The sequence below is a fragment of the Amia ocellicauda genome, chromosome 19 (assembly GCF_036373705.1).
Source record: "Amia ocellicauda isolate fAmiCal2 chromosome 19, fAmiCal2.hap1, whole genome shotgun sequence".
In the NCBI taxonomy this organism is placed as follows: domain Eukaryota; kingdom Metazoa; phylum Chordata; class Actinopteri; order Amiiformes; family Amiidae; genus Amia; species Amia ocellicauda.
In genome coordinates, this window is record NC_089868.1 from 21,576,792 (window position 1) to 21,604,671 (window position 27,880).

The 27,880-nt window shown below is 39.6% G+C and overlaps 1 protein-coding gene across 1 annotated transcript; it reads left to right on the forward strand.

The window, feature by feature from the left end:
- kif14 (kinesin family member 14) lies at window positions 1-27,288 on the forward strand. Its single transcript, XM_066691790.1, has 30 exons — window positions 1-139; window positions 509-1,558; window positions 2,292-2,546; window positions 2,819-2,906; window positions 3,009-3,107; window positions 3,513-3,565; window positions 3,757-3,787; window positions 3,869-3,976; window positions 4,186-4,302; window positions 4,484-4,602; window positions 4,746-4,918; window positions 5,069-5,216; window positions 6,215-6,278; window positions 6,396-6,580; window positions 6,697-6,799; window positions 6,886-7,043; window positions 8,546-8,693; window positions 8,887-9,039; window positions 9,158-9,290; window positions 10,073-10,166; window positions 16,412-16,553; window positions 20,856-20,959; window positions 22,529-22,623; window positions 23,037-23,261; window positions 23,391-23,578; window positions 23,909-24,049; window positions 24,169-24,291; window positions 25,350-25,424; window positions 26,026-26,173; window positions 26,267-27,288. The coding sequence occupies exons 2-30, from the start codon at window positions 564-566 to the stop codon at window positions 26,584-26,586; spliced, it is 4,785 nt and encodes a 1,594-aa protein (XP_066547887.1). The 5' UTR covers window positions 1-139; window positions 509-563; the 3' UTR covers window positions 26,587-27,288.
- The last annotated feature ends 592 nt before the right edge of the window (window positions 27,289-27,880 follow it).

Below are 27,880 nucleotides of genomic sequence, written 5' to 3' on the forward strand. Positions count from 1 at the left end.
GGGAAGGGGCGGGGCTTGGAGTGTTTTGGTTACAGCGGAGAAGTTTCATTTCCGCAATTGCGTGACGTCATCACACGGCGCTGGCCAATCGCAGAGGAGTGCGAGTTTGAAAACTGGAAGCGGGCCGATGGCAGGGAAGGTATGTACACAGCCGCGCACAGATACACTGTTTTTATGCTTTTTGATGGTTTGCAATGGTCGATTATAATAGATGTTTTAACCGTAAAACAAATGAATCGTTTAAGTTAATTAATTGAAATCGAAAGTCTTGACAGCACTTCCAACAGCGCATTTAAACGACACGACCGTCTCCTCAGCCGGACTCCTGTGCTGACAGAAGTAAACTGTGGACAAAGATTGCTGTCAGCCACGTTTATTATTATATGATATTACGCACAATCGATCAATGAAATCCCCAACTTATATTAAAAACACTGTGATGGTTATGCAACAGTTGTTTACATCGCCAGTGTGTTCATGTCTGTATATTCTCCGTTCTCTTTTGCAGGAAAAGCAAGTTTATAGCTCCTCTGTAAACGATTGACCCATACATACATTTAGCCATGCCTAATTACTCCACACCTTCCAGAAACTACTACCGGCCTCTGTTTGAGCCTGTCCAGCTGTCCAGAAACAGTCCCTTCACCGAGCTGTCCAAGAGGAGTAAAGTGACACGCAGGTCTGCAGACACAGACGGGGATGAAAGCAGCGTGAAAAGCGACGTCTCTGTCTCCGTCGATAAAAGCAAAGCGGTCAATCAGACCTACGTCCTTTCTGCGAGTAAAAGACAAACTGAGAGCAGTGGCTCCCGGGCCAGACTGACCCTGCAGAGGAGAAACACGGACAGCAAAGGCCCTCAGAGGGGGTCCAATGAAAACACTGTGCCCGATGCAGCCCTGGAGAAAAGACCAGCCCTGCAGCGGCGGACGAGGACGGGCTCCACCGAGACCAACAGAGACAATGTAACTGATCACCATCCGCATCATAAAATACCCACTGAGCCCAACAGCAGCGTCAAAACCCTGCGGGGTCCCTCATCCCTCCAGCGGGCAGGGAGTCTGAGGGACACGGCTTTGAAAAGCACCCCCAAACCCAGACTGACCCCTGCAACCGCCCCCGCCCACTCAGCCAGTAAAGGCATCGACAGGCCCGCTCGGCTTCTGCAAAAGGACTCCGCCGGGGACAGAAGCGATGTCCCCAAAGCCGATGCGAGGAAGACACCGGCTGAGAAGGGTATCGAGAAAGATGTGGGCAGAGATGGGTCGAGATCAGCCGCAGTCCAGTATGGCAGCTTGGACAGGGAGAGGGTCAGACCTGCGCCCAGAGCCGCTGCCGCCCCGGGGGGCACGCCTAGGCACCTTGCCGGGGGTCTGCTTAGATCTAACCCGGCGGCAGCCCAGCCGAGAAAGACCTTCAACCTGATTCATCCCCAGTGTCCCCGCGGAGAGGTGTCCGACGAGGGGGTGAGCAGGGAGAGTGTGGCTCTGAGCCTGGAGTCCTTGAAGATGGAAAGCAGTGCGGTGACGGTGGCTGTCCGGGTCAGACCCTTCAGCAACAGGTAAGAGGACCAACACTGGATCACACCGCAATTAAGACCTTTAGAGTACAGTTTATAACTTAATCTGTAATGCTTTTCCTACCCCCTTTTCATAATGTGTGGTTACTGTGCTAACGTTAAAATACCTGCATGCAAAACTTGGTTAAAAGGTGTGGAAAGGAGAGATGGGGGGTGGGGGGGGAAGGAGAGATGCTTTGGGGTTGTTATACATAGTAATGATAATAACTAGACTTAACAGTACTTTTGCATGATATATTATTGGATATGTATTATTGCATGGTGTGTTGTAGGTTAATATAAGTGATATTTTGCACCCAAGGTAGTTGTATAGTATAATTGAAGTTCGAAGTAGTTGCATCAGGAATAGTAGGTATGTTCGTGATAATATGTTAGTTATATGTAAGTATTATTATTGATCATACAATGGAAATTGAGTTATTAAGCTTATAAATCCTCTATAATATGGAAAAACATGCCTGATAAGGAAAAAAAGTGTGGTACAAGACAGCTTGGGATCATGGGCCAAATATGAGGCTGTGACACTCTTGTCCCTACAAGATTGTAATGTGGTGTACTGTGGGGAAAAACTTTGAGGATAGTGTGGTGTAGCATGGTAAACCCATGCTAAAGTATAGTTTACAATGGTTAAGCATGGTTGAGTGTAATGTGGTGTACTACTAGTAGACAAAAACTTGAAAAATAATGAAATTATCTTTTCTTTAATGTCACTCAGAGAGAAGACGGAGAATGCACACCGTGTGGTGTTCATGGAGAACCAGGAGACAATTGTTCAACATCCGGATTCCAAGCACAGGCATTCCTTCATCTACGATTTTTCATTTTTCTCCTTTGATGAGACAGACCCTGATTTTGCCAGCCAAAACACCGTGTATGAAAAGCTAGCTCTGCCTCTTCTCGAACGAGCTTTCGAGGGCTATAACACCTGTCTCTTTGCATATGGACAGACGGGCTCTGGGAAGTCCTATACGTAAGACACTTTCATTTTTGCTCGTACACCCATCTCAACCCCTGCATTCAAATGTAAAATTAGTTGTGAAACTTGCGCAAATTTTGTTATTCCTTTTTTGTGTTGTTGTTAAAAGATTTGCATAAGTCCTTTTATGTATTTCACCTGTGTAAACCTGGCTTTTTTTTTTGTAGAGCTTTCCCTGTGATAGTTAATCCATAAAATGTATCAAGCTTTTAATGATATATGATGTCAATATGATGTCATTATATTTTGTTCACGTGTCTCTAAAGGATGATGGGTTTTGAAGAGGAGGCAGGCGTCACTCCCACGTTTTGTGAAGAACTTTTCTCCAGAGTTTCTGAGTCAGAAAATCAGCAAGTATGCTTTCTTTTCATAAATCAATGGTTTGGCATGATTCTTTAAAATTAAAAATTTTAATTTTATAGTATTTGATTAACAGTTTTAACATTTTTATTTCAGATCACATATCACCTGGAAATGAGCTATTTTGAAGTTTACAACGAGAAAATTCATGACTTACTGGTGGTAAAGGATGAACAAACTCAAAAGAAGCTACCGGTATTTATATTTATATAGATGTGTGTGTGTTTTCCTTGCTCCAGCTTTGGGCAAAACCCCGCTGCTTCATTCTCCAAGCCTTGCATGTATTTATTGATATGCATAAAACTTCCATTAAGAGATGGGCAACCATTTAGATTTTCTGCAGACCATGAAGATAAAAATAGGAACTGGCTCACTACAATAAAAGTTTAATCAGAGTACTACTATATTTATGGTCTATGTCTCTTTTAATCAACTCTATAATTCATTTTATTGGCTGAAAGAATATTATATAAGTGAAATGTATGCTAATCCTTTTGCATCATAGTCTTATAATCATTGTTATAATTGGAAGACATTGACAAATTTAAATTTAAATGCAGTGAAAATCACAATTTATTGACCAACCTTTTTGTTTTATAGTTAAGAGTACGAGAGCATCCGATTTTTGGGCCTTTTGTGGAAGATCTATCAGCGTGAGTATGGACATATTTTAAGTTAAAAAGAACGTTACTGGACTTACACCAAAGTGAAAGGTATAGCTGAATGTGAGACATAAAAGCATGACATTTCTGATGCAATATGCATCATCTATTGATTTAGTAAAAGTGATCATTGATTTTGAGACTCAGAGTGTTTCTGTAATGGATTTTTGTCTCTCTTTCAGCAATGTCGTGAGCTCATACCGTGACATTCAGGTAAGTCCTTAAACGATCACGGTCGACATATTGTATTATGAGTTAAACATGCACCGTCTCTGACACGCGTGTGTCTTTCAGAGCTGGCTGGAACTGGGAAACAAACAGCGTGCCACGGCAGCCACTGGCATGAACGACAAGAGCTCCCGGTCCCATTCGGTCTTCACTCTTGTCATGACTCAGACAAAGGTGACTTGTTATGGATGTCTCATTAAAACAGAGGACCAATTGACCGCTTTTGTCTACCTGTTTCTCACGTTATCTTCATTGCTGAAAAGCAGCCGCCTACATGTGTTGAAAAAAGCTGCACATCTTTACTTAACCTCCCCCTCAGCTAATTAATATTCATGCAAATCGTGTCCTGGGGTGCACTAACTCAGCTCTTTATTGTTGGACAGACGGAGTTTGTCGAAGAGGAGGAACACGATCATACCATAACCAGCCGAATCAACCTGGTGGACCTGGCAGGGAGTGAGCGATGCTCCACTGCACAGACCAGTGGAAACAGGCTCCGGGTAAAACACGGGCCCCGAATAGCTGTTTGGGCATATTTCTGTCTAGTGTCATGATGATGGGTTGTATTCAGAACTCAGAACTAGATTTTTCCTGATAATCTTCATGTAACAATGTATTTAAGTTTGGTCGCATAAACTGAATAAAAAGTAATGATGGCAAATATTCTGCTTTTTCCTGTAGGAAGGTGTGAGCATCAATAAGTCCCTGCTAACCTTGGGAAAAGTGATTTCTGCCCTTTCAGAACATTCTCAGACCAAGAGGAAGGTCTTCATTCCTTACAGAGAGTCAGTGTTAACATGGTAAGAGAGCATCTGACATGATATATACTTTTAAATAATAATACATTAGAACAATCTTGTGGGTAATATCTTGGCTTTATTCATCAAGATTTTTTAAAATATTCCCAATCTTATCGTCACTGTCATTGTTCAACTATGTCCAGGTTGCTGAAGGAGAGTCTTGGTGGGAACTCGAAGACTGCCATGATCGCCACCATCAGCCCCGCGTCCAGCAATGTGGAGGAGACCCTCAGTACCCTTCGATATGCCCGGCAGGCGCGCATGATCATCAATGCTGCAAAGGTCAACGAAGACACCAATGCTAAACTCATTAGAGGTGGGTCAAGATTTACAGTCAAATATATTTCACCATTATTAGCCACAAGAGGGAGCGAAGTTCTGCTTTGTGTACATCTAACTGTCTGTCAGGCTTTGGGCAGAGATTTGTATGCAATATTTTAATACATTTGTATGCTTGTTTTAACAGAGCTGAAAGCAGAGGTTGAAAAACTAAAAGCAGCCCAGATGAGCACCCAGGGCATTGAACCAGAAAAAATCAAAGTGTTTCAGCAGGAAATATCAGGTCTGAAAATGCGGTTAACCCAACAGGAGAGGGAGATGGCGGAAGCTCACCGGTATTTTAAAAAAATTTCATGTTCCATTTATTTTATTTTATTAATACGTATTATTGGTCTCATACTATATACGGACAGGTGACAAATTAAAGAAAAAAACAACAAAGTGTCTCAGTAAGCTGTTGGGCACCACGAGCCCCAGAACAGCTTCAATGCTCTTGGCACAGATTCTACGAGTCTCTGGACTCTACTGGAGGGATGAACACCATTCTTCCAAAAGATATTCCCTTATTTGGAGTTTTGATGATGGTGGTGGAGAGCGCTGTCTAACACGTCAGTCCAGAATCTCACATAGGTGTTCAATTGGGTTGAGATCTGCTGACTGCAAAGGCCATAGCATATGATTCACATAATTTTCATTCTCATCACACCATTCAGTGACCCTTGTACCCTGTGGATGGGGGCATTGTCATCCTGGAAGAGAAATGTTATCCACAGGATAAAGGTGATCACTCAGAATAACTTTGTCATGATTTGAGTGACCCTTCCCTCTAAGGGGACAAGTGGACCCAAACCATGCCAGGAAAATGCCCCCCACAGCATAACAGAGCCTGCGGACCCCCTCACTGTAGGGGTCCAGCAGTCTGGCCTGTCCCGTTCTCTTGGTGTCCCACACATGCACACGCCCACTTGTCCAGAACACGAGCCAGTTGAGCGTCTGTGTGACTGAAGCTCCTGCCATTTGTGCCCCAATAATGCCCACTCTTTCAAAGTCCCTTAGATCCTTTCCTCTTGCCATCTTGATCCACAATCGAGGTCAACTGGGCCTGCTCAGCATTTGTATACATGCCACAGAGCATGATGGGATGTTAATTGCTTAATTGTATCATGCAGTACACCTGTTTGGAGGCATCGCCATTCGTTATGTTCCTCCACTCATTTATTCAGGTTTTTCCTTTAATTTGTCACCTGTCTGTATGTCAATAAAGAATCTGAAGACAAATTGTATGAAATGCAAAACATAATATGTGGTTCTGCTCTGTTTTTTATAATGTAAGGACTTGGAAGGAGAGACTAGAACAGGCAGAGAAACGAAAACGAGAGGAGACCATAGAATTACAGGTATCAAGATCTCAACTGTTTAAAAATATAAAGTTTCCAATTGAATTGAAATACTGAATGTAAAAAAACAACAACTATAATTTCCTTAAATCCTTTCCTCTGGTTTCTTTTAAACAGAAAGCTGGTATTACTTTTAAAGTTGATAACCGTTTGCCAAATCTTGTCAATCTGAATGAGGATCCTCAGCTGTCCGAAATGTTGCTTTATATGATTAAAGAAGGGAAAAGCAAAGTCGGAAAACAGAAGTCCGGTTCTACTCATGACATTCAACTTTCTGGAGCCCTGATTTGCGATGATCACTGGTAAGAGTTCGATGTGTTTCATCATTGTTTATTGTGCTATTTATTATTATATCTACCACTGACATTTCATCTGCAGATTTTGATTTTTAACTTTGTTTATTTGCATTTCCTTCTAGTGTCATTTCGAATGTAGGTGGCACAGTAAGTATCACACCAATTAAGGATGCCAAAACATTTGTGAATGGAAACTTGGTCTCTGACTGTAATGTCCTCCACCATGTAAGTTAACAATACATTTGTTTAAAATTAAAATAAATGATGGCATTACCTCACACGCACACTGATCCAATTAATTTAATTTGTAGGGTGACCGGGTGATTCTTGGTGGGGATCACTACTTTAGATTCAATCACCCAGTGGAGGTGCAGAGTGGGAAAAGAGGATCCTGCTGGACTGGGGCAGGAGATGGACACAAGGGCTTCGAATTTGCAAAAAATGAGTTATTAGCAGCACAAAGAGCACAGTAAGTTATTATTTAGCAAAATGATTGATAATTTTGAAGAAAAATTAACCCTGTGCTTAAACAAGTAATGGAATATGGGCTCAAATTAGTGCCATAAGTTACAAATTCAAAATTAAAAAAAGCAAAAAAAATTAAGTTGAGAAAAAATTGTTATAAACCAAAAATAAAACAATCGAAAGCAAAATGTATAGAATAAAACAAGAATAATTATATCAAAAGCAAAAAAATAATAAAAGGAAATAATGTTAAAGGAGACAATGGAGTCCCTGTCTGTGGCTGCGATGCTGCAATCTTTGCTTTCGCCGCCAGTTTCTTTTCTTTCGTTAATTTTTTCGTTTATGAGTTTTGGCACTGTTTTGGCGTGAGGGTGGGGCTTAGAGGGAGGCGAAGGTCATGGCTCTACATTGGTCCACTAGGTTTGAGTGACGGTTCTTCCTAACCCAATCAGTGATCAGGGTGGGCTGGTCTGGGTGATCTCTGTGTGGGATGGGAATCGATTGTCTCGGTTTCTTGCAGCAGCGCCGATTCCAGCAACTCATTATAAACACCCTGTGTGTTCATAGACCTGCAGTCAAAAGCTGGACAATCCCCACACTGGATCCCACCGTCGCCTTCAAAATATCCTCCCCCCATACAGCACTGAAACAAAACGCAGGATTTACCTGCTACGTGCACAGTAAAATGTTTAATATCATGTTCATATTAATGTAACCTGCAAAAGCACTTTAATTCAGCTCCTCAGACAACACCGCGCCAGACTGATGGAGCTCACATCATTTAGCAAGAGGCAAATGGAGGGGCATCGTATTAATTAAGAGCATGTGATGTCCCAGTTTGTTTACACACACACACACACATATGTATATACACACATATGCACAGTCACCTACAAAATCACTGTCACCATTGATAAAGATGAGAATAAAGGCTGTATAAAATAAACACATATGTAATATGTAGAAAGCGATTGTCTATAACTTTCTTTAAAAACATGCTTTGTTTATAATTAAATTCAGAAGCCATGTAGTTGCACCCACTCAGTTGCACCCTGCTCACTGATTGGGTTTGGAAGAACTGTCACTCAAATGTAGTGGACTAATGGAGACCCTTGATTTGCGCCTCTGTCTAAGCCCCATCCTCATGTCAAAACCGCGCCAAAACGAAAAAAAAAAAAAACTAAAGCAAAAAAACTGGTGGCTCTAAAAAAACTCTAGTGCTCTCGCTTTAAAATTATTTCCTTTCAATATATATATTTTTTTGCTTTTGTTATAATTAGTTTTGTTTAAAATTCTATACATTTTGCTTTTGATTTACTTTTGATCTCAACATCAATTTTTTCTCAACTTTATTTTTTTTGTTTACAACATTTTTTATTTTGAATTCATTACTTATGGCGCTTATTTGAGCCCATAATGAAACTTATCGTTTTACTTTAGCATCTTATTTTCTAGTACAGGAGTTTACTTTGATGTAAAGTGTTTAATCCAGTGTGACGTTTACAGACTCGAAGCAGAGATCGAGGAAGCACGCATGAAAGCCAAAGAAGAAATGATTCAGGGTATTCAAGTGGCCAAAGAGGTGGCTCAGAAGGAGCTGTTGGATCAGAAAGCCTTATTTGAAAACAAAATTAAATCTTTAGAGAAAGAACTGGTAAGTGTTAAAAATGTCGTTTTGTAAAGGAATGATATTAGTACTGGTCACATTCTATTCTATTGTGCTTTATTTGCTCATTCTGTTTACTTATACAAGTGTGCCTCATGAGCTTAAAGCTGAAGACAATGATGTTTGTTTTAGATTTCCAAAGAATGTGCATTTCTTAGATCTGAAGGTGTCATTTCTTTAGGAGGCAGAATGTGAGAAAAAGAAACGTCAGGAAATCAATAAACAGAAGGTGGCGAGCAAAATGGAGGAGCTTCAGAGTGCGAAAATACAGCTGGAACAGGAAGTGCATGTCAATAGAAAACGCCTCCAGATGGAAGCATTGGCCACCCGCCAGGTAAGTTTGGATAAGGTTGTATGCCAGTAAAAAAAAATGATGATAAACAAAGTCAAAACAGCAATTACGTATGATTATGATTAATTTCACTGTCTGAATTTGTCTACATACTTTGTAGGCCCTGGTGGAACATGACATACGTCATGCAAAGATCATTGAAGCTTTAGAAGAAGAGAAAAGGAAGATCACCAAAGACTTGGAAAAGATTCAACAAAAATCCACAAGAAAAGAAATTAGTGTCCCCAGGAACAGTAAGTCATCTTTGTAAATGCTTATTTGGTATTGTGACTCCGTGATCGGGCCTGTAGGCTAGAAAACTGACAAAGTGCTTGGAGAAGGAAGTTAGTCTTCAAAAGCAAGACTTGCAGTGTATTATTTCTGGCTTTTAATCAAGCAAAATACAGGGCCTTACTGGCATCAAAAGAAAGAAATGGAAAACAAAACCTAACTCTGCATCGAGCATTGACTACACCCAGGTTCAGACAAACAAAACGGTAACGGTTGTAAAATAAACAAAAGACAAAGGTATTTTCTTTGGGAAAACCAAGAGTTGTTCGCCCCTTCCATAGACCATGTAAACTTTACTAATCCATAGACTCCTTAACCTCACTCCAAACTCTCCCCACTCACACACCTTAGCACAAACAAAGTACCAACTTTGAAGACAGGGGCCCCAGCTGCACCTACTAATTAGCTAATTAGGCACTAGAGATTAGCAGCTTTGTGGAAACGGCGCCCTCTTCAGTTTTAAGACCTCATATCTACTGTAAATGCTACAATTGGGTTCCTGGGCTGGAGTCTGTACTTTGGACGAACTTAATGTTAGGTGTAACTGTAATACAGCAGAATATGACTGTACTTGTAGTTTTGTTCTTGAACTAATGCTGCTTTAATTGTACATTTAATCATAATTGCCACAATATCTGATGGGAAGGCAGTTTCATTTACTTTTCTGTGTCTGGTTCAATGAAACTGAGTTCTGTTTTCCCAGTGATGAAAATGGTCTTTTGAACGAAGTGCTTATTTATTTTAGCTCAGCCGCAGTGGGATTCAATGAAGCTGTCACTGATGGTCCAGGAAGCAAATGCTATATGTAGAAAACTGGGGAAAAATTGTGTATTCAGCAGGTAAGTAAAAAAAAAAAAAAAAACTCCATATATTGTTCTTAGTAGAGATACTATATTTTACTTTTTACTATGGCCTACGTTATATATAACATACACTTGTAGATCAGTTGTCTGGTCTACTTGGATGGTTTCATAATTTACTCTCCTGATCTGAAACATCATTTGGTTGATATACAGGCAGTTTTTGAGAAGTTAAAACTAGCAGTACTAACTTTAAATCTTAAGAAATGTCAGTGAATAGGCCCACTCGCTGGATGCTTGTGCTTTTTGCAGCGCATTTTCAATCCAGGTGACAGGCTTGCAAAGTCTGCATAAATACTTATGGGAATTGGAAATTGAGTTCTCCTGACTTTAGCCTTAATGAAAATACATTTTTAGGCAAACTGCACAATCTAGGTTTTCCACTGTTGAGGAGGAGTGACGCAACCATAGACTGAGAGACATTCAAAGATCAGCATTGCACTTTTTACCATGTTGCACTGTTAATTGAATGATTTGTTCTTTTTGTGAGATACTTATCAGGGGTGTAAAAAGTATTTGGAAGTCATACTTGAGTAAAAGTAAAAATATTCTATCAAACACTTACTCCGGTAAAAGTAAAAATTCTCCCATTCAAACAGTACTGAGCCTCATGAAGGGGGCACACAAGAGATTAATTTGATGTTTTAATCTAACATTTTATTTTCCATAAATTATTAAGGTATTTTTACGCTCCACAAATGGGCCCTTAGGAAAAAACAACTGGGGAATGAAAAGGGGCAGCAGCTCGATATGACCCTGTATCTGAATATAACTTAAAGCATCCGTGCACTGCAGCGTCTTCACTGCCATGAGGCGCTGGCCCAAATAAGGCAAAAATATAGATTGAAAATATTATTTTATTGAATAACAACAACTTTCGACACTACTGTGTAATCATCAGGGCTATAAATACCTAATATTTGAGAGTGCGGCTACAAAATCATTTTTTCATTATATACATAATCCTGACCAGTTTGGTGCCCTAGGCAAGATTTTAGCTGGTGCACCTTGCATCGTGTGTTGCTCAGTGCGGGTGTCCGGTCCGGCCCCGAGTTCGAGTCCATCTTTGATCAGGAAAACAAAGAGCTGATGCGCTAATGGACGAGAGAGAGGCGGGTCTTTACGGCAGATCCAGCTCACTGATTGGCTCACTGCAGCGCTGCTCATTGTGCTACAGTGTGATTGGTCACAAGTATCTAGCAAACCTGAAACATGGTAATTTCACGTATATGTGTGTCATTCCTCTCTCCAATTATATTAACAGTAATGAGGCATCTGTGGGAAGTGTAGTGGAGTAAAAAGTACATTATTTTGTTCATAAATGTAGTGGAGTAAAAGTAAAAGCAGCCACAAATAAAAAATACTAAAGTAAAGTACAAATACTTGAAAAACGTACTTAAGTACAGGAACGTAGTATTTGTACTTTGTTACTTTACACCCTTGCTACTTATACCCTTTAAAAAGGTAATATTCCACTACTTCAGTATTTTTAGTTTACTCTAAATTTTATCTGTACTCTGGTTGTCAGATAATTAAACTTTTCAGCTTTTTTTTTCAGTTTTCCTCATAAAATGTACTTTTTCTAGTTATTGTTGTTTTTTCCACAATAGAATGGAATAGACTCCATTCAATTTGTATTTAAACATTTTGTTGTGGCCACCCTCCTGTTGGAAGAACACAAAGTTAATGTCATTATTCATGCAGTCTTCTTCCCATAATATGACTTGAACTGAGGCCAACATTCTCAGCGCACCCCTCCCTCCTGTCCATCCATAGACACTGTCTAGAGTGGACAAGGATGGAGGGCTATTGCCTACGTGTACTGAGGCAGTGTGGGGGGGGGGTGTGGTACAGGGAAGAAATAACATTTCCCTCGCTTTGGTTGGAGTCCCACAGCCAGAGAATGACCCAATGAGTGAAATGATCGAAAGACCATTCAATGTGATAAGTCATGTCATGTGGGTGGGGGACCTGTGTGATAAATGTGAAGGTTAGTCATTACTGCTGGCTCCTGCCTGTGAAAACAGAGTCAAAGGTCATTATAATTCAAGTCTTCTGTTATGATAACCTGTCCATTTACAAAGCCAAAGTCACAAAATTGCCCTCTCTCTCACTCTATCTTAACGCATGGCGATACCATGCTGTCTGGCAGGCAAACAGCTGGGAGGCCAAGGCCGCAGCCACTGACACTGCCTCTCAGGGGGAAATCCTTTATCTGTGTCGCCCTGTCTCGCAGCTTCTCTCCCAGCCTGAATTTCCTAGAGTTTCATGACTAACTCAATTAACTTTTAGTTATCTAATTATTTTACCTTTTTCCGGATGTATTTTACACACCTGTGAATTAATTCTTCATCCTCTCTCATGTCCTGATCAATATTACCCCCAGAAAACCTGTGTTCTGAAAGCGGCAGCACTTTCACTTCCCACAAAAATTCCCTCTTCAGCTTCCCAAGCCTCCTCAAACCTTCAAACATTCCCTGTTCCTTGCTAAACAGTTGTCTAAGTTATGTATCGATATACACTGATCAGCCATAACATTATGACCACCTGCCTAATATTGTGTAGGTCCCCTACAGTAATTGCTGTTTCCTCAGATTCCCATTTCTCTCTCTCTCAAATAAATAAATACATTTTGATATATATATATATATATATATATATATATATATATATCAAAATGTATTTATTTATTTTTCCCACTCTAATACATTTACCCTATTAATCTACCTATTTATGTAACGCCTAGTTACAACCCTTTCTTCTTTCTTTTTTTTTTTTTTTTCAAGCCACTCCTCTGATCGGATGTGGCACTCCGATCCCACTCCGATCCCACTCATGCTTCCTTAACAGGTAATCCACCACCGGAAAACAAAAAAATACTAGCACATCAGTGGCATATGCCGGGTTAGTATAACACGCAATTATACCTCCAGATTGCAGACCTGGGCACCTGCACCCACACTGCAGTCTCTGTATCCCAAATGCAGGGCCCGAACCGCACACTGAAGCGGAATAATGGCCGCAAAAAATCTAAAAATCTCACCACTCCTCTGGGGAACTGGTGCAGGGCAAAGCCCACAAATCTGGGCAATTTGACTTGGAAACACAGAAAATCTCTCTAGACTTATTTCACTCTCTTATTCTTGATAGTGGGATGGTGCTCCTGGTGACTATTGATAACCGTACAGAACACTAATTTACAGTGTGGTACTGAAAATCCTAAACTCATCCTTTTCCTACTCTGCACTGGCACTAAAGTCCGGGACACCGAAGCCACTATCCTGTTCATGACGCCAACTGAAGAGTCGTAGAAATACAGAGAGAGATGTACCTCCAATCACAAGGTTTTTTTTACAAGCAGCTGCAAGGAAGAGGTTCCGGATCTATAGAACAGTCTTAGAGAAGTTATAACTACAGGCACTTTTATGCAAACCAGACAGGAGAGACAGATTACAGGATCCACATGTCTATCCCTTGATGAGTTGCTTTGGATAAGGGTTCTTATCAGACCCTGTTCCTCTGGGTATCAGGGCTGCACTATGGCACAGTACAGTAGCACAGCAAGACAGTGAGACAGAGGCCTTGTTTACACAGACACACAGGGAAAGAAATGCAGTTAATCAAATGGCAGAGTTATTGTGGAGGAGCTGGGCAGGAAAGGTACCTACTGTCTGATGTAGCTAGAATTCTACTAAGTGGTTAAGCACAGATCAACAACAGCAATGTGACTTACATTATTAACAAAGATTTACACTTTTAAATAAATAGTTTAACGTTGAAACATACTATGCTGTTGTGTCTTTATGGTGAGGTATAGTTTATGTGCGATATTTTTTACATATTTTGTAAAAATGATGTAAAAGCTCATTATTTCAAAACTCAAACATTTTCCATTTGTTTTTTCGTTTACGACATATATTTATATTTTGAATTCAATATTTACGGCACTAATTTGATCATATATTCTGAGCCTTCTGCAGCACTGAGCTGCAGCTGTGCAACACACTTCCAGAGGCAGTTAGAAGGGCCCCTACATGTGCTAATTTAAAGTAATGTCTTACAAATTTCCCTTTAAAAAAGTTTTAAATGATATCTGTTAGTTGCAAGTTTTTAAATCCACGTAGCCTTTTTTATTGCTTGCTCCCCTTTATTGGCTATCCTGCATGTTTTCTTGCTCACTTTGTCTTTTCAGTGTCTGCTTTGACTCCCGCTTGAGTGTAGCGCGGGTATAAGATTGCGTTATAAATAAAATGTATTATATAAACAGTAATAATAAGTAGAGGAATGTAGTTGAGGAAGTAAAGAAACAGGCGTAGCTTGTTTGACACATACCAGATCAAGAAACGGAAAGGCTGTGTACTTAGTTTTAACGGATCCAAAGTGTAATAATAATTATTACTATCATTATCATTATTATTATTCCCATGGGTGTAGCTGCAGCCAGCGCCATCTTTAACGTTTTTTTTGTTTTTGTTTGTAGCTGCGCCCCAGTAGACCCAACAAATCGACGATGAAATTCGTTGCCAACGATTTTTAATAATCGACATAATCGATTTCATCAATTAGTTATTGCAGCCCTACTGCCAATAAATAAATAATACTATTAATGACGGGAATAAAGTTACTACATGTAGTCTAACACATTTGACTACTTCTGATACAATCAAATAATACATGGGTGCGTTCACATTGTGCAGGATGTGCTCAGATCTGACCAGCAAAGCGATTCATTTTCATAATGTATGACAACAGTCTGAATAGTGACACATCCAGCTGTCTATATAAACACACTGTGTGCAGTTATACAGAACACAACAATAGGCGACTATATTTGTGAGTATTATAATCAGCATTGCGCTGCCCAATGGTGATTGTTTTGCCTATATAAAAATATACAATAACACAGTAGTGTGACGTCTCCTAAATATCCATCTCGGAGTATTTTAATGCTACTGCCATTTCTTTAAACGTCCAGAGTGCCGGTCCGGGTCTCCTCTCTGGATCCACGGGCCTCTGTAGTGTCTCGGTCCCATGGCCGCAGTGCTCTTGCTGGATCTCTGTTTTCTGTGTGAATGCATCCTTGCTGGCAATTTTCCTGCATTGAAACCCAGTGTGAATGGGGGACAACCGGAAAAAAGCAGGCAAACGTTACTGGCAATTTGGTGGCATTTCAGTGTGAATGGGGCTATACAGAACCATTACAATTCTTTAAAGTAAAAAATGATTTGTTTAGAAACAAAATAATCTATGAAATGGTGCCATTTAATATTTACTTTATGTATGTTAAGTGTTGATTTTTTTTCATTTCTTGAATGACAAGTAGTATATTCAGAGCATGACTGGTTTAAAAATGCCTAAATCCCCCTCTGAAATGTCACAAGAAACTAGCATTCCTCCCCAAAATATTGTGTCCCTACCAATGTTCAAATCAAACCTATACCCTTGGTCGAGACGAGATATATAATTTTTTTTTTTTTTTCAATATTTTTTTTTTTGGTTGTTTTTTCCTCTTCTCAAGGACTTTAGTATTAGATATGTTGACAAGCTGTGAGCAAAAGGTGATCGTGTGAATCATTTCCCTTTCTTTGCTTTATCGATTTAAATTTATTTTCCTTTTATCTATGGCTTGATTCTTTGTTTGGGTTATCTTTCAGTTTCCTATTCCCGTGTTCCCCAAGCTCACATGCTCCGCCACAGCTAAAGCCAATACGTAACCCCCCCCCCAGCTCTCCAATATGTGATCGCCACCCACCCCACCCCACAGTTTTGTTTATGTTCCGTGCTTTCGTTATTTATTTAGGAAAAAAACTAAACCAAAAAAATAAAACAAACACTAAAACCGGGTGAAAATCCGTGCAAAAAAAGTATTGGGTTTAATAAGGTGAAAAAAAAAGTTTTACTGTAGCCTACATCAGTGGTTTTAGAACAATATGTATTGTTATTATTTACTTGATTTGAAATAAATATGCATATCGTACATTTGGCTACTTAATTTAAATGCAACGGGGTTCTCAACACTGGTCCTGACAAACCACTGTCTCTTCTAATGTTCACTCACCTGCGCGTTCAGCTCTTGTTATTTAAGCAAACCTGTAATTGAACAAATTAAGTGATTAATCAGACATTTCTTGTTATTTTCAGCTCTTAAATATTAACAAAGTTTTTAATATGTTGTGGTTTTAATGCATCGTACATTTTAATCCCTGATGATTTGTCTGTGGCAGACACGAACCATCGGATAAAGAAAACGGCAATACCAAAGAACAGCTGCAAGTGCAAGTTCAGAACACGAAGCTGGGAATAACGACCTTTTGGAGCCTAGACAAGTTTGAGGGCAGACTGGCAGCCATGAGGGAACTTGACCAGGTAAAGACACTTGGACAACAGCGGGAGAATGCACAATATCCATAACAACAAAAATCACACTAAAATGAATGTCCTGTTTCCACTGGCCACGTTTAGCTGCAGCTCAGTGTGGCAGTTTGAGTCCAGGGTGTTTCCATTGTGGCTCAGGTGCACCTCCGCCTGTGCCGGAACTAGTTTCAGGAGGCACAGTTTCGTGCAGTGTACCGACTGAGTCCCAGCAAGACACAACGCCACTGCATTTTGAAATTGCAATTACAATAATGGTGACTGCTATCGATATGAGAGATGCGGTAGAAACTTTTCCCAAGAAAGAATGTGTGTGTTTACCTTGGGAAGATGAATACATTTGAGCAGTTATTAATGTATGGTTGGAAAGTGCAACACAGGATTAATTGCTTGGAGCAGTAAGACATATAAAAGTGTCAAACTCCTGGGTTAATATTATATGTCCCGATGTCCCGACAATTCTTTCAAAATTGTTTAAATGTCATGGTTATTAGCTTTCCCTTGTTTTGACTCGCTTAAAACTCTTAAAATCTTAAAAATAGAGCATGTTTTTATGTGATCGATCACATGAAGAAGCAAACATTGTAATTATACTGGTAAGGTAAGGGTATGGATATACAGTACTGTGCAAAAGTTTTAGGCAGGTGTGAAAAAAAGTGGTAAAGTAAGAATGCTTTCAAAAATAGATATGTTAATAGGTTATATTTATCAATGAACTAAATGCAAAGTGAGTGAACAGAAGAAACATCTAAATCAAATCCATATTTGGTGTGACCACCCTTTGCCTTCAAAACGGCATCAATTCTTCTAGGTTCACTTGCACAATGTCAGGGATTTTGTATGCATATAGTCAGGTGGCTGATTAAACAATTATACCAAACAGGTGCTAATGATCATCAATTCAATATGTAGGTTGAAACACAATCATTAACTGAAACAGAAACAGCTGTGTAGGAGGAATAAAACTGGGTGAGGAACAGCCAAACTCGGCTAACAAGGTGAGGCTGCTGAAGACAGTTTACTGTCAAAAGTCATACACCATGGCAAGACTGAGCACAGCAACAAGACACAAGGTACTTCTACTGCATCAGCAAGGTCTCTCCCAGGCAGACATTTCAAGGCAGACAGGGGTTTCCAGATGTGCTGTCCAAACTCTTTTGAAGAAGCACAAAGAAACGGGCAACGTTGAGGACCGTAGACGCAGTGGTCGTACAAGGAATCTTACTGCAGCAGATGAAAGACACATCATGCTTACTTCCCTTCACAATCAGAAGATGTCCAGCAGTGCCATCAGCTCAGAATTGACAGAAAACAGTGGGACCCTGGTACACCCATCTACTGTCTGGAGAAGTCTGGTCAGAAGTGGCCTTCATGGAAGACTTGCGGACAAAAAACTATTCACAAAAACACAGGAACTGGGGTGCAGAAAAATGGCAGCAGGTGCTCTGGACTGATGAGTGAAAAATTGGAATATCTGGTTGCAGTTTGTTCACCGAAGTGCTGGAGAGCGGTACACAAATGAGTGTCTGCAGGCAACAGTGAAGCATGGTGGAGGTTCCTTGCAAGTTTGGGGCTGGTCTCCTCAATGCTGAGTACGGGCAGATAATTATCCATCATGCAGTACCATCAGGGAGTCATCTGATTGGCCCCAAATTTATTCTGCAGCATGACAACGACCCCAAACATACACTGACAGTCATTAAGAACTATCTTCAGCGTAAAGAAGAACAAGGAGTCCTGGAAGTGATGGTATGGCCCCCACAGAGCCCTGGTCTCAACATCATCGAGTCTGTCTGCGATTACATACAGAGAGAGAAGCAACTGAGGCTGCCTAAATCCACAGAAGAACTGTGGTTAGTTCTCCAAGATGTTTGGGCCAACCTACCTGCCCAGTTCCTTCAAATACTGTGTGCAAGTGTACCTAGAAGAATTGATCCTGTTTTGAAGGCAAGGGGTGGTCACACTAAATATGGATTTGCATTTAGTTAATTGATAAATATAATCTGCAGATGAGGCTTCCGCACAGCTCACTCCACTGAGACTGCCCTCCTGGCAGTCAATGACTCCATCAGCTGTGCTCGAGCGGCCTCCCTCTCCTCAGTCATCATCCTCCTTGATTATTATTATTAATAATAATAATAATAATAATAATAATAATAATAATAATATTTGTTGGCAGACGCCCTTATCCAGGGCATAAATAGATAAACATAAATACAGAGGGAGTCATTGACTGCCGGAGGGCAGTCTCAGTGGAGTGAGCTGTGCTGAAGCCTCATCTGCACTCATCAGCTTTTACAATCCAGGATGTAAGACACTTGTGTAAACTGGAATTTGTAAAATGTATTATGCTTTGAATTGCACTGTATTTTTGCACTTTGTATTGTGCTTATATTTTGTAAGTCGACCTGGATAAGAGCAACTGCTAAGAAATAATAATTTGCCATGGGCATGTATGGCTACCAAGAGAACTGGTTCTCTTGTATTTATTTATGATGTGACTGCTGACAAAAGCAGCAGGATGAATTCTGAAGTGTTTAGGGCTATATCATCTGCTCAGATTCAGCCAAATGCTTCAAAACTCATTTGGATGACACTTGACCTGAAGCATACTGCGACAGCAACCCAAGACTATTTTAAGGTGAAGAAGTGGAATGCTGTGCAATGACCAAGTCAATCACCTGACCTGAATCCAATTGAGCAGCATTTCACTTGCCTTCAGTTTTGCCTTCAGCAAAACACCCCAAGAACAAGCAGGAACTAAAGACAACTGCAGTGCAGGCATGGCAGAGCATCACCAGGGACGAAACCCAGCATCTGGTGATGTCTATGGGTTCCAGACTTCAGGCAGTCATTGACTGCAAAGGATTTGCAACCAAGTATTGAAACTCACAATTTAAATAATGATTATGTTAGTTTGTCCAAATACTTGTGAGCCTCTAAGATTGGGGGACCACATATAGAAATGGGTGTAATTCCTACACTGTTCACCCAATTTGGAGCACGTCTTTTATTTCCTTTCAAATCCATTGTGGTGGCAATACAGAGCCATGAATGATGACAATTGTGTCACTGTCCAAATATTTATGGACCTAACTGTATGTATGCATTTGCCGACTGCAGAAATACATCAAAAGATTTAATACCTGATCCATTGACAACAGTCTTAGGAAATATTTTATAGGAATCCCATACAAAATAAAAGTTGATAACGCACAATGTTACAGATGTGTGATTAATTTATTTAGCAACACATGTTGTAATTGACTAAGCTTTTGTGGAATTTATCCAGGAAAAAACTATAAAACTGCATTTGTGAAAAACAGTTTGAGTAAGTGGATCCCACTGTGTTGTGACTGTATATTTCATACTGTTATGCTAAGTGGCTACACAGGACAGATTTAAACACAAATAAGCACTTTATTTAATAATGCAACACAGTTTAATTCTCCCACAGAGAAATAATAAGATAAAATATTTAGGATACTTAAGTTATATTAATCGGATTGTCAGAGTAGTCATACACTTTTTTTGTAAACGTGCTGCTCAAAAAAATGAGACTAGATGAAATGACAGCAGATGCGTGGAAATTAACTTTTTCTAACAAATACCATAGTGTTAAGTTATGGAATTTGTTTTATATGTAGGTTTTCAATATATTCCGTTTACTACTTTTGAAAATCTGGTCACCTGGCCTATATAGTCCAAAGTTTATTGCACTTTAAGTTATTTCAGGCTCCAGTTTTTGTACACTAAATCCCAGAATGCAGAGTGTCCCAGAGTTACGTTTTGAACTTTCATGTCTCACATTCACTTCCTAGGGCAGCTGTAAATTAATGGAAACACAGGCAGCAAAGTTTAGTTTTACGCTTACTTCCCTAAACGTAACCGTAAACGTAGCCACTGGCAACGGGGTATAAAATGTATTTTGTGGAACAAATTTAAGTACAAATATACATATCTATATGTAGACAAACTGCATACTTTCAAAATGTTTCATATTTTTTATTTGGATAACATCCATAATAATTTAGTCAACAAAAAAATGTCCTTTAGTGCTTTCAGTTATGCCTGTTGCAGTGCCATCGGTGTTCAAGATTCAAGGCTGTATTCTTAATGTGTTTGCATTTTCCATTTTAGTTTGACTGGTATCAGGTTTATTACTGGTTTAGTTGTTTGTTATGTAAATCTGCTGTCATCATCCCAGTTACATTTTTGTGTGGGTTGATAATGGTTATTTGGTAATGGTGTACTTATTTAATATAGTGTTAATGAATGTCACAATACGTTTTCTAGGGAGATTCGGGTGCAAAAGACGATGACGTGTTTTATGATCCAAACGATGAGTGGGAACCAGATATATCGACTTCTTCTGATACTTCATCTTTTTCACGTAGAAGGTAAATGCGAGCAGTAGCCTGCACATTTATTCACATCCCTGATGAAAAGAACATGAAAATGTTGGCTGGTATTTTGCAAAATGAAAAATAATTGCCTGTCAATATAGATGCATCTAGTGAACAATATTCAAATGTATTTATACAATATTTATTTATTTCCTTGTATTTAAAAGAAAAGCATTTTTTTGTCCAAAATAACATCAAATTGATCAGAAATATAGTGTAAACATTGTTAATGTTGTAAATGACTATTGTAGCTGGAAATGGCTGATTTTGTAATGGAATATCTACATAGGCGTAGAGGCCGCTTATCAGCAACCATCAGTCCTGTGTTTCAATGGCACGTTGTGTTTGCTAATCCAAGTTTATCATTTTAAAAGGCTAATTGATCATTAGAAAACCCTTTTGCAATTATGTTAGCACAGCTGAAAACTGTTGTGGTGATTTAAAGAAGCAATAAAACTGGCCTTCTTTAGACTAGTTCAGTATGTGGATCATCAGCAATTGTGGGTTCGATTACATGCTCAAAACGTCCAGAAACATGGGCAAGAGAACACAGACACTGGACAGAGGAAGACTGGAAACAAGTGTTATGTACAGAGGAATCTAAGTTTGAGGTGTTTGGATTGGATCTTGAAAGAAGAACATTTGTGAGACGCAGATCAAATGAAAAGATGCTGGAGGAGTGCCTGATGCCATCTGTCAAGTATGGTGGAGGCAATTTTATGGTCTGCAGGTGCTTTGGTGGTGGTAAAGTGGGAGATTTGTACAGGGTAAAATGGATCTTGAAGAAGTAAGGCTATCACTCCATTTTGCAACGCCATGCCATACCCTGAGGACGGTACTTGATTGGAGCAAGTTTCCTCCTACAACAGGACAATGTCCCAAAGCACAGCTCCAAACTATGCAAGAACTATTTAGGGAAGAAGCAGTCAGCTGTTATTCTGTCTATAATGGAGTGTCAGCACAGCCACAGAACTCTACCCTATTGAGCTGTTGTGGGAGCAGCTTGACCGTATGGTACGCAAGAAGTGCCCATCAAGCCAATCCAACTTGTGGGAGGTGTTTCAGGAGGCATGGGGTGAAATCTCTTCAGATTACCTCAACAAATTGATACCTAGAATGCCAAAGGTCTGCATGGCTGTAATTGCTGCAAATGTAGGATTCTTTGATGAAAGTTTGAAGGACACAATTATTATTTCAATTATTTCTAACCTTGTCAAAGATTATATTTCCTATTCAAACTCATTTCATGTCCTTGTTTTCCATGAAAACATACATTTCTAAGTGACCACAATCTTTTGAATGGTAGTGTACCTCAGCAATCAGTATATTGTGAAGTGATTTAGAATGTTCTTCCTGTAGCCTTTTAATAGGTTCATCTGTAGGGATATTTTATTTTTTATTTTACACCATTATATATAATTAATTTGAAAGTGGTGTTCTTAAAAAGTTTACAATAATGCTTTGTGTACAACCTACATTGAAATTAAACACAGCAGTAATAATGTATTACAATAGATTTTTGTGAAAAAAGTGTATTAATATATTTGTTTTATATATCACCAGGAGCAGAAGTCTTTTAAAAAGCAGGAGAATATCGGGACGCCTGTATGAAATAAGAGTCCATCCCATTCAGAGTCTTCACAACTCCCAGTACTCTGGTAAAGTAGTCGAATCTCTGCCAGCAGTATTGTGGCCACTGTGTTTTATTGGATGTAGCAAGAAAAGAAAAAATCCAACTTTTGTCATCAAAGCCTTCGGATGTTCCCTCAATTCCACTTGGTTGCCATACTGACGTTTGTTTAGTTAACATATTTCAGGCTGAGGAGAACAGAAGACTGTTTCCTCTGTTGAGAGAGGGGAAATTTAAGGCTTAGAAGAATGTGCATTAACTACAGATTTACACATCCCACTACTCAGAGTTTAAATTCAGACAAACGCAATGTTCATTGTTTTAAAAGGAGTGTGCAAGTCATTAGGTAAGATAGTTAAACACTTTACAAGAAATTAATGTGCAAATTAATGTTATATCAGTTAATTTAATTTAGGTAATTTGTTTTCCTTTCTCTTATAGGCCTAATGAGCAAAACCAAAACTGCACATTCCAGTGTGACCGAGTCGGCATTGCCCGGCATCTGCAAAGACCTGATTAGCTCAGCGGTGGCCAGACTGAGAGGAAGAGAGGCGGTGGAGGAGAGCGTGGCTGACAGGTTAACGGAGGACGTCCTCACCGTTCACAGTGGTGTCTCGGCCATCTCTGCCCTGTACGAACACCTTGATGAGGACAGCCAGGACAACCGTAAGCAAAAACGTGATCGATGATAAACTTTGCCTTTGGACTTTCCCTACATTCATAGATAACCCTGTGAGTTACATACGATTCAGTATTCACCCGTGGTAATGAAGTTTACTCGTCTCTTTTTTTCAGTGTTCGTTTGTAATAAAGAAGCTCAATTCCTGCTTGTCAAGGCAACCGCTGCCCTGGAGAGAATCGCCTGCCTGACAATGCAGTGGATCTGCAGTATGAAACTGTGTGCCAGCTCTGTTGATTGTGCGGCTGAAGACCTCAGGGGGGAAGTTCAGAAAATGGGAGGCTACTTCCAGCTGCTCATTCAGGTATCGATCCACAAATGTTATTGGTGCAGTGTTACCCTGATGAATACTGAATAGTAATCATATGCTTAAGCCTTCAATGCATCTGTATCCTAAGGATTAAAAGTAAATAAATGGATAACTGCAGTACAGATGTATCTCTTCCAATATGTCATGATGGTGGTCTAATTAATAACATGCATGTGTGTGCAAAAGGGGCAAGTGTAGGTTGAAACAACTTTGGCCATACACTAAATTTGTGCTAAGGAATATTGGGGGGAAATACTAGAAACAAAATCCAACAAGAAACCTGTTTTTCTGAAATATTTTAAATCTTATTTCTTTTCCTGTTAGGGGTGCGATTCAGAGATTTCTTCTATGGTAACAGAAGCCAAGATGAAAATCGACCAGTGCACTAAAGCAACACTTAAATTAACCGGCCACCTTGCGGTAGTAACTGGGACGGTCCTTCACATCTTCGAGCGACCGCAGGAGGTGCTGTACAAGAGCTTTATACATTTCACTTGTGTGTTGTGTAGATAACGACTTACATTTTCCTGCTAGTTTTCCATTTGATGCAGTATGTTCACTTTGCCACGTCATTCGTATTTCAGAGCTCCGTAGTGGCTTCCCTCCTTGAGGGAGCTCGCCAAGGTCTGAGCTCTCTGCTGGAGGCGGGGGTTTATGAAGCAAAAGAGATGCAAAGAACTGTTCGGCGGATATTCGCCAGAACTCAGGTACTGTATGAGGACCACTGCAATTACACAGTTATTCAATAGCAGTTTGTCAAAGACATCGTTTGTTGTAAGAACATTAACAATTTTAAAAGTTCAAAACCTCTGATAACTGCCCTGCTATGCCAGCTGTGACAGGTGTGGTCAGACCTCCTTTGAGTCCCACACATCCTAATGTCAGATTAACACAACCACTATGCCAAAAGGCGTTGATTCTTGTAAGTCTTGGGAAGTGTGTTATCAAATCACACAATTAGCCCCGTTTCACAGTCTGTGGAATTTGGGCTCTTTAGCAGCATGAAGTTTGGCCAGCTTTCAAATATTTGTTTTTGTGTCTTATGACGGAAAGGTGCCTTAAACAATAATCCACTGGGTTTAAGTCTAAATGAATGGTCTACAAAATCAAGCAGTTTTTGACCCAGGGGTGTACTGACGGCAAAGTAGGGTGAGAGGCGGGGGGAGGGTGGCTGGCGGTAAAATATTGTGAGTGCGGGGAGGGGGTGGCGTTGATGGTAAAAACTTGCGAGAGCGGGGGGGGCTGACAGTACAGTCGCCAAAATCCCTGATCGGTTACATTTATTTTTTTCGGGGGGGACATTTTGCCGTCTTTTTTGAAAGATAATATTTTTTTCTCACGCACCCCTTGGGGTCAGCCTATGTACCACAGTTTGGGAATCGCTGTACTAAAGTTTTAACACGCTATACTTCACAAGCACTCTCTCTAGTACACCCCCACACAGGAGAGTAATTAAGCACATTTTGGCATTTTTTTGTCCATAAGATGTCTTGAATGTGGTTATTATAACCATGGTTAATTATTAGCTATACAATGATAAATATGCAAATTATGAGATTCAGATGGGGACGTATTTGAACTCTTATCTTTGCTATGGTTCATGTTACAGTTTGGTTAACTAACAATGCATTAGGCATATAATGTATATGTGTAGATGTCTGTGTAATAGTTATACGTACCATTTATTAAACATAATCAGTTAGTTAATACAATCTTTACAATCTGCTTCCGTATGTGTTTAAATATCTATACATGCTCTACACAGGTTTTGCAAGACTTAAAGAAGCGCACATTGGATGTTGCAACGACCCTGCAAAGCTATATCTCCAGCATTAAACCGGTAACATTATATAGTATTCTGTGTAGTAGTTATTAATTGCACTTATTGTTATCCATACAGTATTTATTAATTCATTCAAAATTCTTTCATTTGGGAAGTGTGCTCTTAATTTATCATTACATATGCAGTCAAATCTGGTATGTTTTAATTTGTATGAGGACAAAAACAGTTGCCATTAGAAGGTTATCATTATGTTCATCCTTTCCCCCCAGGAATTGAATGTTTTGAGTAAAGAGCTATCTTTCTCTCATCTGAATGTTAGTAGCCAGGGACAAAGAGAGAGTTGTCTGTCATGTCAAGGATCAGACGTTTAAAAAGTACAGCCTGTAACAAAATAAGTGAAATACCTTAAAAAAACATTTTATAGTTAGGGTGTTCTTACAAATGAACTTTAAAAACTGGGCTTTACTATGAGATGGTAGCTATTTATTCAGGTTGAAAAGACTACATATTAATTCAGCAATATGATCTTTCTAATCCTGTTTATTACTAGTGCCTGAACCTCTCACTCTTCAACTGGATCTTTCATTCCAATAAAATATATTCCATTATCAAAATATTCCTTTCCTAAATAAAAGCAGTTCTGTTGTGTCTGTTATAGGCAGGCCATCAGTCTTTGGAAAGCACGGACGAGGACAGCCTCCCTGATCTCTCTCAGCTGAAGACGGCACAAACACTGGCGATGGAGCTGTTGAAATTCAACATGTCTGTCCGCCAGGTCAGCTCCACTGTCACCAGCACCTTAAAAGGTAACCGTTCACATGAATAAACCTGCATTGTGCTATCAAATTGTACATTTTATGGAACTTCAGAAGTCTAACACCTTGATCCTTTCTTTTCAGGTGAAGGGAAGTCCAGTCTAGGCACTCACAGGGATGCAGTCTGGGCATCGTGTGAGGTTATTCGAGTCTGCGTCAGTGTCTTCTCGTCAGATAAACGGAACGGCTCTGTTTCTGGACTTCGGGTGGATGATGCAAAAAGTGTCATGGCCGCAAGAGTTAATGTGGAGTCTGTACTGAAGTCTTTAACTGCTATTTTTGACCAAATATGCGGGGAAACAGACATGGCAAAGATTGAAGACAGACTCAAAGGAGTCCCTAAAGTGGTGTATACCTTGTCATCCCATGGAAACTATTCGCCAAGTGCAGTACAGTGGGTTTAATCGACACATTTGTATAGTAATTGGTATCGTGGTTGAACTTCAGGTTCTGAAGGTGTGTGTGTGGGTGGGTGTAGATCTGTGTGTACATATGAACTGTATTAATTTAAGTAAGGAACCAGCTTTTGGTTAGTTAATATCATCTGCATTTGACTGTTTTGACTTTTCCACACACACATATGAATGACAATAACCTTAATACACAAAAACCCATAGGACTTGCCTGAATGAAAGTGTTGGTTCGTGAAAATACACAGAACATGTGAAGTGCTCTCAAAATACAAACGACAGGAGATCTATGACATTTAAAGTGTGTGGTTATTTTGCCGTCATAATTAGCAATAAACAAGACACTAGCCAGGGGAATGTCTATATCATTTTTGTTTTGTAGGATGTAACAACTTTTGTGTAGCTTTTAAAAGTGTGATATATGAAAATACTGTAGTTTAACTTGGATCTGTATATTATTTTTCACAAATAATTTATTTTTGGAAATGTTTAATAAATGCAATGTTATTGTATTACTACTTGTATTACTCTTGCACTATGTGTCAATCAAAACTACATAATGATATAGTGTCTGATCTGTTTTGTATTATTATTCTAAAATCAAACTTCACTCATCCTGTGTTAAATAATCATGTATGTTTGATGTTTTGGTTGAATGGGCACACTCAACAATAAAAATGTATTTTGTACACTTAACTGGAACCAAATCTCATCTTATTTTGATTAGATAACAGTTTAAATGGTATAACATTTAATGATTTATTTATTGCTGGGTTTAAAATCCAAAATTGATATGGATTGAATTAAAATGATTAAAAGCTTTGATTATTTAACCGAGAGGTTTTAATTGGGATTCACTGACTAGCTAAGATTCTCTCTTTTTGTGTGTTTGCAGCATCTACTCTTGGTTTCTGCATTTTTATAGAAATAAAAACGGAAGCATATTGCTGCCAACTGGCTATATACTTTTTTTTGATATAGTGAAACGTATCCTGTAGCCTTCGTGCAGGACAGTATCCTGTACGTACAGGAAAGGTTCCGTTATTTAAAATAAAGTATTTTTACGTACAAAATAATCCTACTATATCTTTTTTTTCCACTTGGCAGCAATACGCTTCCATACGCTACGGTTTAAAACCATTGATTGTGTCTTCAGTCCCTGCGTGCATCTCTCAGGCACTGCTGGCAGCCCAGAGGTCCCCGCACAGCTGCAGGACAGAAAACATCTGCCAGGATTTATAACGAATCACTGCGGCAAATCCAGATGTGCGATGTTTCATGCATTTGC